General features: G+C 42.5%; 1 protein-coding gene across 1 annotated transcript in view; it reads left to right on the top strand.

Moving 5' to 3' along the window:
• Positions 1–11,885, top strand: part of camkva (CaM kinase-like vesicle-associated a) — a 32,447-nt gene extending 20,562 nt beyond the window's left edge. Inside the window, exons 2-11 of the mRNA XM_063216650.1 lie at positions 888–995; positions 3,202–3,333; positions 3,747–3,821; positions 5,328–5,466; positions 6,591–6,711; positions 7,068–7,143; positions 7,943–8,079; positions 8,907–8,985; positions 10,265–10,352; positions 11,541–11,885. Coding sequence (XP_063072720.1) covers positions 901–995; positions 3,202–3,333; positions 3,747–3,821; positions 5,328–5,466; positions 6,591–6,711; positions 7,068–7,143; positions 7,943–8,079; positions 8,907–8,985; positions 10,265–10,352; positions 11,541–11,885 — 1,287 coding nt within the window. The 5' untranslated portion in view covers positions 888–900. The remainder of the gene's footprint in view (positions 1–887; positions 996–3,201; positions 3,334–3,746; positions 3,822–5,327; positions 5,467–6,590; positions 6,712–7,067; positions 7,144–7,942; positions 8,080–8,906; positions 8,986–10,264; positions 10,353–11,540) is intronic.
• The last annotated feature ends 1,032 nt before the right edge of the window (positions 11,886–12,917 follow it).

The following is a 12,917-nucleotide window of genomic DNA, read 5'->3' as shown; positions in this document are numbered from 1 at the left end:
GTGTAAATTAGATGAGGGTGTAAATGTAAATTAGAAATGTAATGATTGTCCCGCTGTCAGTGCTGAATACTGCAATTCTGTGATTATCGTAAAGGCAGATGAAAATGTATGAAAATTCTGAAATGCAAAACAAATGGAACATGTATGGAAGATGTATGGTTAGCGCTTGGCAATGTTACACAGCATTTTATGTTTGGTTTTACAGTACATCTTTGGTGCTACAAGATCAGGTAACATTTCTGTAGCAGCAGTGTGTGGCGCGGCCAACTGCGTAAGACAAATCCCGACATATTCCAAGTTAGAAAGGTTAGTAGATGGATAGACAGATATCGTGAAGATAAGTGGTTTTAGTGTAAATGAGTAAATAACATGTCATTCGTCCCAATGAGAGCAGTCGTTTTGCAGTCGTAGCACTCATACAAGTACACAAGGACACTCAATAACATTACACACCCAAGTCTAAAAAATTGAAAAAAGAAAAGAAGATACTAAATAAAATACACTACATGTTGGGAGGGGGGGTATCTCTGTTTGCTAGACGAGTTTAGTAGCTGAACAGCAGAAGGCAGTATAAAGGAATGTTTGTACTCCTGCCTGAATTCCCAACTGAGGCTGTGTGTGTGCATGCATGTGTGTGTGTCTGACTGTGCTATGGTACTGTACAGTATGTGAATATATGAAGTCTCCACAGAGGCTGTGTGTATATAGTACTGCACTGGTTGTGAATATTAATCCCCACTGAGGCTGTGTATGTCTGTGTTGAATGAACACTGTATTTTTTTCACTATTTATTAGTAACGTAGTGTTGATTAAACATTTTTCAGACTATTCTCTAAGTGTTAAATTAACACTGTATTCCCCCATTTGTATTATGTTATGCGTTGCAGGGCAGGAGCAGCCATGCCGTTTGGCTGTTTGACCCCGGCAGAGAAGAAGGATTACAACAATCCCTCAGAGGTGACCGACAAATATGACCTGGGCCAGGTCGTCAAGTCGTGAGTATGCTGCACCACACCACAGCTTATGATGTACTGTACTGCACCCTGTTGTTCCCATTCAAAACTTATATAGCTTTGCTTTTTGATTAATATGCTGTATATGTTGTGCCGTGAGTCAGCTGTACTGTTGGTCAAAGTATAAGTTAAAGAGAACACTTTTCAACTCTGTTTTAAATCATGTAGAACGTTTGACAGACATTCTCTGGGATTTATTAATGGAGTTCATTTGGCCAATCCCGTCTTGTACATTCCATGCACCATTAATTTAAAGGGAAACTCGGGGTAACACAAAGACAGCCCGAGGCTTATTTTCCATTGTGCTCCTTGAATTTGGGCAGTAAACCAAATTGGAATGACTTGAGCATCAACAAGAGGAAAAAGATATTGTGTTGATTGTGTAGCTGTACTAACTATACTTAGGATGTGCATACATATTTGGGGATTTTTTCTTGTTGCAGTTATTTTTATGATATAAGACGTTCATAGAGATGGGACTTCAATCCCATGTCATTATGCATTAATTCATTTTTTCTGTACGTCATGAAGGTCAGGGGTTTAAGTTAACAACATGACATAAGTCTGGCCAGGGGGTAACTGGGCTGGCAAACATGGCAATGTTGACGTTACAGCGAATCCATGTTGAGTTACAATGTCTTGCTGCTGTGCTGTGCTGTTAATGCATCAAGACATGGCGCCTGCTGTGAATATGCCATAACCAGAATGGCAATGACCATGTCGTCATGTATTACTAAAGGCTCTGTGTAATGTAGTCATGTAGAAGTATGAGAGTGAAGTCTTTTGAATAGTTATTGCAGCATCCCTCTTGTGAAAGAGTACACTCACCGGCCGCTCCATTACTGTAGGAACACCTCTCTAATGCTGGGTTGGTTTGCCTTCAGAACTGCCTGAACTGCCTACAGCAAAACTTGGGTAGGCTGTGGCATTCCAACAAAGATAAATTGGCGCTAATTGGCCCAAATTTTGCTAAGAGAATGTCCTTATGGCATTATATCCCCAGCCTGAAATGTTAGTGTAAAGCAGTTGACGCCAAATTCGGACCATTCTACCTGAGTGTTGCAGTAGATATCAAGACTCATCAGACCAGGCAACATTTTTCCGATCTTCTAGTGCCGTTTATGGTGAGCCTGTGTAAATTGCTGCCTCATTTTCGTGTTCTTAGCTGACAGGAGTGGCACCAAATGTGGTTTTCTGTAGCTATAGCCCATTTGCCTCAAGATTTGATGTGTTGTGTAATCAGGGATTCTCTTATGCATACCTCGGTTGTATTGAGTGTTTTTTTTACTTAATGTTGCCTTTGTATAAACTCAAACCAGTATGGCTATTCTCCTCTGACCTCTGCCATCAGTAAGCCTTTGTAAACCCTAGAGATGGTTGTGCGTGAATATCTCAGTAGATCAGACATTTCTGACATTCTCAAATCAGGCCCTTCGACACCCACAGTCATGTCATGTTAAAAGCAATTTAAATAACCTTTCTTCCACATTATAATGCATGGTTTGAACTCTATCAGATCATCTCGGCCATGTCTACATGCAAAAATGCATCGAGTTTCCACCATGTGATTGGCTGATCAGAAATTTGCCTCAATGAACAGTTGTAACAGGTGTTCCTAATGTAGTGGCCGGTGAGTGTATATGTAATATGTACATTCTGAGCAGGCCTGCTGGTATTCTGGCATACAGGGCATTTCTCAGTGGGCAGACCGTCTATGGGCCGATGCTTTTTTCCAGACTGGCCCACAAATTTAGGTGCCGTTTCCACATAGCTGGATATTTTTATATGTGGATATTTTTTTCTCCTGGTTGCATTGGTTTTGCATTGGTTTTGGCCTTCCGTTTCCACATAGCAGATATTTAAAATCCAGGTATAAAAAGCAGGAGAAAATAATATTCTGCTAAGGGGGCTGAAACCCATTTGTTACAATGGAGGATTTATTTTTATCCACATGTTGCGTTTACACCTAACCAGGAGAAAAAAATACCCTGCTAAAAAAATATCCAGCTATGTGGAAACAGCACCTTAGAGTGGTTGCCACACAAAAAGCCCTTTTTTGATCCCAGGTCAGTCCTGATGATGCGTCCATGGTGGCCCAAAACAGACAAAGACGGGTTTGTGTTGTGATAACGCAGAGGGTAACAAGTACAACTTGTGCGTCTGTGTGTTTGTGGATCTTCTGTTGCAGGGAGGAGTTCTGTGAGATATTCAGGGCGAAGGACAAGAACACTTTGAAAATGTACACCTGTAAAAAGTTCCTGAAGAAAGACGGGAGGAAAGTGCGAAAAGCAGCCAAAAACGAGATTGTCATCTTGAAGATGTAGGTTTGGGGCGCCCCTCGCCTTACCGTATTTACATCCCTAGATCTGCTTAATGCACATGCCAAGTTTACTTTCAACACCATTAGTCTCTGTGTAGGATTGTTATCACTCAAATCTCTTAAAATGCTTTGAAAACAAGTAATCTCATTATGACGCATCTGTTTTGGTTTTGTTCCTTTTTCTCTCCCTCTTACGATTCTTCCTCCTATTAAACCCACAAACACGCACGCACACACACACACACACACACACGCACACGCACACGCACACGCTCACGCACACACACACGCGCACACACACACACACACACACACACACACACACACACACACACACACACACACACACACACACACACACACACACACACACACACACACACACACACACACACACACACACACACACGCAGGGTGAAGCATCCAAACATCCTGCAGCTGGTTGATGTCTATGAGACAAGAAAGGAGTACTTCCTCTTCATGGAGCTGTGAGTGCAATTGAAGCAATAGGCTTCTTTTCTTCTTCTTCTTCTTCTTCTTCTTCTTCTTCTTCTTCTTCTTCTTCTTCTTCTTCTTCCACTCTCTCTCTCTCTCTCTCTCTCTCTCTCTCTCTCTCTCTCTCTCTCTCTCTCTCTCTCTCTCTCTCTCTCTCTCTCTCTCTCTCTCTCTCTCTCAGAGTGTTTTTCTTTCCCCAGCTTCTGAAAAGCCACAATAGAAAGGAAGTGAGTCACAGCCTCTCTCCCCCCTCCATATATTCAGAATGTGAATAATGCTCTGCTGAAGATCAAATGTATATGTGTGCTTGTGTCACCAGGGAGGGAGGCACATAGCCAAGCTAATTTTCACAATGTTTCTAATGGCAGACAGTACTCTAGGTAGGGTAGGTAGGCTTTCTCTCTCTTTCAATCTCTCTCTCTCTCTCTCTCTCTCTCTCTCTCTCTCTCTCTCTCTCTCTCTCTCTCTCTCTCTCTCCCTCTCGCTGGCTGGCTGTCTCTGTGAAACATCAGCCACGTTTTATGATGCTCAGATGAAATGCTCTAATATTGCGGGGATGCTTGCCAAACATTCATTTAACCGACCAAGGCCAGAGAGCCATCAGTCTGAAGGTCTCGTATTCAGCAGCAGCAGCAGCAGCAGCAGTAGCAGTACAGTGCAGACCGGGCGCAATAAAAACCTCCACTAGCAGGGGAGACGGGAATGAGAGACGCTGCCATCGTTTGTCCTGTTAAAAGGCTCATTTATGCGCCGTGTTATGAAAGGGTGCAGATGTACTGTACCGGCAGCAGCGCTTTGCCATTGGCTTCCTGTTTTTTTTTCTTTTTAACCAAATGTCTCATAGGGGTGAAATGGAGCAGATCCACATTGATAAATTGTATGCTGTCTTTTGGGGTAGGCTACATCAAGGCAGCCGTGTCTGAAGCAATGTAGGCAAGACATCAGGGCATGCAGAAATATATCAGCTGTGCTGGTGGTAACGCATAAATTACTTTTTATGCATTAAGGAAGCATCATTTTGGACTCGGGATATTTTCATGTCTAGACCAGAGGACAAATCACTGCAGAGAAACCAGCAAAATTGTTCAGTGACAATCCTACACCACCACCTTCTGAAAGAGGACGAGTTAAAACTTCAGTCCAATCTAAGTACTGTGTTTCATTCCCATCTCTCAAACCTCTCTATGGTATGTTATGGTCTATGGCAGTGGTACCCCCTTGTACATTTCAATGTGATTCGCACACCCCCTAAGCAAATGTTTTGGCGTGCTGATGGCCACTCAAATATGGCTTCACTGCATGCTCCACAGTTTGGGAAACCCTGGTCTATGGTATTCTCCCCTCATTTCCGTGCCAATTTCTTACTACATCCCCACCATTTTAAAATCAACATTTTCCCTGTAGCCACAACAAAAACAAAAAACAATCTGTATTTTGCTCCTCAGATGTTGCCAGATTCAGTATGGCTTACCATGGCTCGTGTTGTTTCCACCATGCAGGGCGTCAGGGCGGGAGGTGTTTGACTGGATCCTGGACCAGGGCTACTACTCGGAGAAGGACACCAGCAAAGTGATGCGACAGGTCCTGGAGGCCGTGGCCTACCTGCACTCCCTAAACATCGTCCATCGGAACCTCAAGGTACGTATAAAGGCAGATTACTGCACGGGCCAACCGGGCCCAAGGCCCAGGGGCCCAGGGGCCCAAGAGACAAGGGCCCAAGCCTCCAAAGCTAAACAAAAAAAAACCACTTCATTATTGGTCTACATTTTTGTTCTCATTTTGTGTTAAAATTGCACTTTAAACTACTGTATGCCATGGAGGGGGGGGGGGGGGCTTTCTTGCTGTCTAGGCCAGGGGGGGCCCATGAAGTCATAATCCATCCCTGGGTACATACAACACACATCACGCTAACGTCCACTGATAAACGTCCGTCCACAACATCATTGGCTCCCATCAGTTTCTTTAAATTTTATTTTTCAAGGGTTGAACCATAAACACAAACCATGATCTGTTAGTCAGGAACCACGGTTTTCATGGTTACCCAAAAAAAACATGGATAAGCCATAGTAATACTATGGTTGGTACAGAGTACTTAGAGAATCCATGGTTTCTGCAGTAAAACACTGGTTACTACAGTAAAACCATGGTCGATTTTCAAAAGAGAAATGGCACACAACCTCTCTTAGTCCAGCACAAAGACTTGAATTTGATGTGTTTTTCATTCGATTGCACCTAAATGGATTAAAGTCAACATTTTTCAATAGAATGCAGGAAAGTGTTAAACAAACCAAACACGGGTAGATATAATAATATTGCTCACTAAACAAATGCATTAACTTCAGCAAATATACACTGTCGTGCAGTGTTTTTAGACTTTCCTGTGTGTGTCACAGTACTGTGTATACCATTTTGCCCTCTACTGGCATCTGGTGGGAAGTACAGAGCACTGCATGCAGAAAATGATGCCCCAGTGAAGCGGCAGCACTAAGTGATGATTCATCTACAGCCACAACAAGCATGATTTATTCCCTGGGGGTGCTCTTATTTACCATTTGCATTGTTTTCTTGTAGTGTTTACTCTTAACATCTACAATGCAGCAATAGTATACTCGATGTAGTGTCTCATGGTGGGCTGATTTTGGGTGTTATATCCTTTGCAGCCGAGGAGGGGATTTATCAGTTAACGCTTTTAATTCAGTGGCATTCATAATGTTACTCATCTGTTTCACTCATTCATGTTTTGTTTTCTTCCTCTCGCACAGTTGGAGAATTTAGTCTACTACAATCGTCTGAAGAATTCCAAAATAGTCATTAGCGACTTCCATCTTGCCAAGCTGGAGAATGGCCCCATCAAAGAACCCTGTGGCACTCCTGAATATCTTGGTGAGGGGGGGGAGAGAGAGAGAGAGAGAGAGAGAGAGAGAGTGTGTGTGTGTGTGTGTGTGTGTGTGTGTGTGTGTGTGTGTGTGTGTGTGTGTGTGTGTGTGTGGGAGAGAGAGAGAGAGAGAGAGAGAGAGACAGAGAGAGAGAGAGAGAGAGAGAGAGAGAGAGAGAGAGAGAGAGAGAGAGAGAGAGAGAGAGAGAGAGAAAGTGTATGAGAGAAAGAGCAAGTGGGAACATAGAAGGACAGACAGACAGATAGAACCTGTGTGGGTGCAGTAAAAATTGAAAATGGTAGGCAAAAGCACTGTGGTGGTCAGACTGTGATCCTTGTCATCTCCTCTCCCGTCTCCCATCAGCTCCTGAGGTGGTTGGAAGGCAGAGGTACGGCCGACCAGTGGACTGCTGGGCCATCGGCGTGGTCATGTACATACTGTGAGTAACACAAGGCTCTCTCACTGCTCACATTTGTGGCTGACTATTTGGATTTTTACCAGACTTGAATTGGGTGATTATTTCCATTTATTGTACAGTACAGTATACTTATTATACCATTGTGGAGGCCTATCGTTGTTGTCATGCAGTCCTTTTGCTACAACAATGTAAATGTATGAGCTTGTCCTATCTCATCTTATGTTATTTGGACTTTATCTGTGGTGCTAAAATTTCACTGCCATCGTCCTCCTCATTCTCATCATCTTCTTCTTCTTCATCACCATCTTCATCACCACCACCATGCCATCATCATCATCATCAGCAGCAGCAGCAGCATCATCATCAGCATCATCATCATCACCATCTTGATCACCACCACCATGCCATCATCATCATCATCATCAGCAGCAGCAGCAGCAGCAGCAGCAGCAGCAGCAGCATCATCATCAGCATCATCTTCATCACCATCTTCATCACCACCACCATGTCATCACCACCACCACTACCATCATCATCATCATCATCATCATCATCTGTACATTGCAGTAAATGATGTAAGTAATTATACGTAGGTCTTTGTGCAGATGTTTTGAATGATGAGTACCCGTAGCCATTGGTGGCCACGGAATTAAACTATAAAGTTTTTTTTTTTTAAAGCACAGTCTGTCCAATCTTAAGTAGTGTACTATAATATTGTATTATACATTAATGACTAATCATTATTCCTATGTTGTTATGTTGTAGCGTTTTGAGCAATTGTGTGTTGCTTTTATAGAATTTTCTATCTGTTCCATCTTAGGTTGTCAGGAAACCCTCCGTTTTACGAAGATGCTGATGAGGACGACTACGACAATCATGATAAGAACCTTTTCCGCAAGATCCTGGAAGGAATTTACGAGTTCGATGCTCCATACTGGGACGAGATCTCTGACTCAGGTACAGTAAGCCTCAGGGTTTTTTAAAGAGGAAGCACGCTCAACTTCATATAAGTTAAATTCAATAAAGTGTGCAACTAGATTAATGCATTTGGTGGAGAAAAGCCTCATTTTGGAATATCAATCTCGTAGTGATTTATTGGGTATGGGTAGGGGTGAGCGATATGTGCCACATCACCATTATTTAACATAAAATCTCGATTTCGATTTTTTTTTTATCACAATCTTCTATTGACAAAATAAAAACAACAATAAACAAAAACGGGCATTTTATATATTTGCAATTTTTAATTTGCAATTAATAAAATGTGAGATACTCTCATAAAGTGCCCAATTGGAATACAGTAATCTAAAGAATAAAGGTGAAGACAACAACACTAAGTAAGTAGACATCACTCTGATACTAATAATAAAGATCCTCACTGCAAGACGATCTATACGATTTTTTCCTACTTTGGCCGATTCTAGACGATCTTGTACTCAATTTCACGATTCATGATTTAATATCGTCATATCGTCCACCCCGAGGTATGTGTACGGGCCAATGGCCTGAGCCATCTTCATCGTCATGGAGAATGTAGGCAGGGGCCGTTTTAGGCATATGAAAGGTAGCAACACAGTACAGCCTTGGTGCATGGCACACACAGTACACCGTCTACTCAGCATGACCTCTGGATGAACCTCCACCTACACTTGAGCACATGCAGCACTGGCCTAGTGAGATGATTGATGAAGTGCGGTGTGTTTGATTAAAGATGGCCCCTGGATGAGTTTTGGTCCCAGTGCTAATGACTCACTGATTTATGGCAACGTTTTCTTGTTCAACAGCTAAAAACCTCGTGGCGTGCCTAATGGAGGTGGACGTGGACCAAAGACTGACTGCGCAGGAGGCTATTAACCACGAGTGGTACTGAAAACGCTTTTGGCTCTGCTGCAAACAAAATACTGCAGAGAAATATGGCTGCAAAGGTCTCCAGTAGACCTCTGTAACCACAGCTCACTGAACATACAGGTCCTTCTCAAATAATTAGCATATTGTGTTAAAGTTCATTTTTTCCCCATAATGTAATGATAAAAAAAAATACTTTCATATGTTTTACATTCATTGCATACCAACTGAAATATTTCAGGTCTTGTTTTGTTTTAATATTGACGATTTTGGCATACAACTCATGAAAACCCAAAATTTCCATCTCAATAAATTAGCATATCATGAAAAGGTTGTCTAAACAAGCCATTAACCTAATCATCTGAATTAACCAATTAACTCTAAACACTGGTAAAAGTTTCCTGAGGCTTTAAAAAGTCTCAGCCTTGTTAATTACTCAAAACCACAGTCATGGGATAGACTGCTGACCTGACTTTGTTTAACATTGAAGTCAATGGCAGTGGCATTGCATGAGGGTTATGAAAGCCCAGATATCATTGATGCTTAGCTGTCAGCTGTTTTTTATTCTTTGATCTGGTGACCCACACTTCCCTCTTCATTATACTCCATAGATTTCCATACCAAGTTTTTCTATTTTTAAGAAAAATCAATTCTAACTTGCCAGACAGAACATTCCATTGACTTTCAATGGGGTTTCATGTCTGGCAAATTAGAATTGGTTTTTCTTAAAAATAGAAAAACTTGGTAAGGAAATCTATGGCGTATAATGAAGAGGGAAGTGTGGGTCACCAGATCAAAGAACAAAAAAACAGCTGACAGCTAAGCATCAATGATATCTGGGCTTTCATAACCCTCATGCAATGCCACTGCCATTGACTTCAATGTTAAACAAAGTCAGGTCAGCAGTCTAACCCATGACTGTGGTTTTGAGTAATGAACAAGGCTGAGACTTTTTAAAGCCTCAGGAAACTTTTACCAGTGTTTAGAGTTAATTGGTTAATTCAGATTATTAGGTTAATGGCTTGTTTAGACAACCTTTTCATGATATGCTAATTTATTGAGATGGAAATTTTGGGTTTTCATGAGTTGTATGCCAAAATCGTCAATATTAAAACAAAACAAGACCTGAAATATTTCAGTTGGTATGCAATGAATGTAAAACATATGAAAGTAATTTTTTTTATCATTATATTATGGGGAAAAAATGAACTTTAACACAATATGCTAATTATTTGAGAAGGACCTGTATATAGGGGCCTGAATCTAATTGTTTTCACCTTTTTAACCCCCCCTCAAGGATATCCGGGAACGGGGCCTCAGATAAGAACATAAAAGATGGAGTTTGCGCTCAGATCGAAAAGAACTTTTACAAAGCAAAGTGGAAGGTAGGTTCATGACATTTTGAATGCCGTCACTTAATGCAACAATATTAAAATACATGGCCTCCACCTTTAAAGGACCATGGCCAGTGTGAAACTGAGAAATCTTCCTTTTCTAAGTTATTAGAGACAGTTTTCAGGCTTGAGAAGGACACAGGAGTGAATGGGCTGTCACTGAGATGTTTTTGTTTTTTCCTGACAAAGAAACATTCCCAGACAATGGCCGTAAAAAATATATGCCTTGCGCGTCTGGATTAATTAAAATTCTGCTGGGGACAAACAGGTCTCCCATTAATCCATGACTTCATTTCGGGATTATTCTCCATGCAAGACATGTGAATTCCATGGGCTACTGCACGTGCTAATCCATAATTGGCAGAACATGTTTGTCCCACTGGAGTGAAATCCATACCAGTGATTCAGGCAGGGATTAAGGAAAGCAGAGATGAAACAACAGCAAAAAAAACATCTAATCAAAATATTTAAATGATGTCACACCAGCTTTTAAGCTCAGAGCTGTCATTATGTTGGCGGAATAGTAGTGCTTGTGTGTGGTGATTGTGACTTGTCAAAATCGATTTCGCGGCGTGAACATTCTCATTTTGTTCCCATTCAGTGAAGCCTGAAGTGGTGGCTCCTCAGCATCCCATAGACACTAGACAGACAATAAATAAAACAAGCAATGAAATGACTCTAAAACGGTCTGACGTTCTGGTAAGCTGTGGGCTTCTTGTGTGTGTCTAGAAGTTCCACTGAGGGTACACTCTCGAAAGTACTCTCTCTCTGATCAGCAATCATGTACTCATACATGTTGACATTTTGTCAGCCGGCAGATGTTTGTAATTAAAAGTAGCGTGGGGAGGAAGGGATGACGTGCGTTTGAGCAGGACTTGCAGCACTGCACAGGGAATACACTGCCTCATGCTGTCTTTAGCAGATGTCAGAATTTGGCTGGGTGGATCAGAGAACACCAGCTATGCTACACACACACTTATGCACAAACTCACATGAACATACACCCACACGCGCCATGCGTGCACGTGTGCGCACACACGCACACACAAGCATGCACACACACACACACACACACACACGCACACACGCTCACTGTTATCTTATATGCCGTTTTGTGTATTTTACGCACCTCTCTCTCACTCTCTCACTCTCTCTCTCTCCCTCTCTCTCCATCCACAGAAAGCCGTCCGGGTGACCACCATGATGAAGAGGTTGCGTGCCCCCGACCAGAGTGACTCGGGAGCCTCCAGCCCAGCGACGGGCACCTCCGCTGGCCCCGTCACACCCAGCAACACCCCCCAGCCTCCCGCGGCCACCACCCCTGCGGCTACCACCCCTGCACCCCTCACCCCTGAGGCCCCCCCTCCTGCCACCACAGAGGACCCCGCCCCTGCCCCTGCCCCTGCCCCTGAAGCTGAACCTGCCCCTGCCATCACCCCGGAACAAACCACCGTCACCGTGGAGACCAGCAACGATCCCCCCTCAGCACCGAGCAGCACCGACAACACTCTAACTGAGCCCTGAGAATGATAGCTTGCAGAACAAAGAGAAATGAGAAAAGAAACAGGGTGACCCCACCGTGCACACACACATAACACATCAAACACATCATGCACACACAGGCACACACACACACACTGAACACTTATACACGTTCACACAGGCGCGCGTACACACACACACACACACACAAATGCATGCAGACCCTACTACACAACACACACACACACACACACACACACAGTGTGTTTGAGCCACATATTGAACACACATTCTTTTTCACCTCACTGATCCTGGTCTCGGTTGTTTGTGTTTTAGCAGAGAGTGTACAGCGCCTAGAGGAAGCCTGTACCCCCGTTGCACAATAAGCACCTTTTGTTATCTTGCTGTCCTCAACTAGAGAACATTCGGTGGTTTTGCTTCTTTTCTGTAAAAGTTTCAGCTTTGCTGTAACCAGATGCTCTTGAATATCATTTCATTTGGAAGTTCTGTTGTTTCAACTGAGAAAAAAAGTCCTTGTGAAAATGAATGCGTTCAAATAAATATCAAAAGGGAGAATGAAAATGGGAAATGAGTACCGGTATGCACGGTAAAATTTGCAGTGATAATTCAACACTTTTCAATTCAGTGTTAAAAAAAATCAACTCTTTTAGTGTTTACGTAACACTTAGAGAGTTTAATTTGACACTATAGCTGGGTCTCATATGGTGCACTTGTGCACTTCAGTGCTCATGTTTCAGTATGTATGGTGTATTAGTTATGCGCTGAGACATAGTGCCCTAAGTGCACAAGTGCGCCATTTGAGATCCCGAATTTGTTAGACTCTAACAGTTAGAGCATATTTGGCTTCAAATTGTTAATGTAACACTCAAAGAGTTGGAATTTAACTCTAAAATCGAGACCATGTGTGCTCACAATAGTGTTGAATTAACACTGCAACATTTACTGTGTAGTGTAGTTATGTTTTAAATTCGATGCACAATAATGATAGAACACTGGATGGAGTCTAGCTTCTCATAAGTTTGCTACAAGCTCATTGCAGAGCGCAACATCCAC

The sequence above is a fragment of the Engraulis encrasicolus genome, chromosome 14, assembly GCF_034702125.1.
Source record: "Engraulis encrasicolus isolate BLACKSEA-1 chromosome 14, IST_EnEncr_1.0, whole genome shotgun sequence".
Lineage (NCBI taxonomy): Eukaryota > Metazoa > Chordata > Actinopteri > Clupeiformes > Engraulidae > Engraulis > Engraulis encrasicolus.
The sequence above is the reverse complement of the archived record's forward strand: the minus strand, read 5'-3'. Positions and strand labels throughout refer to the sequence as shown.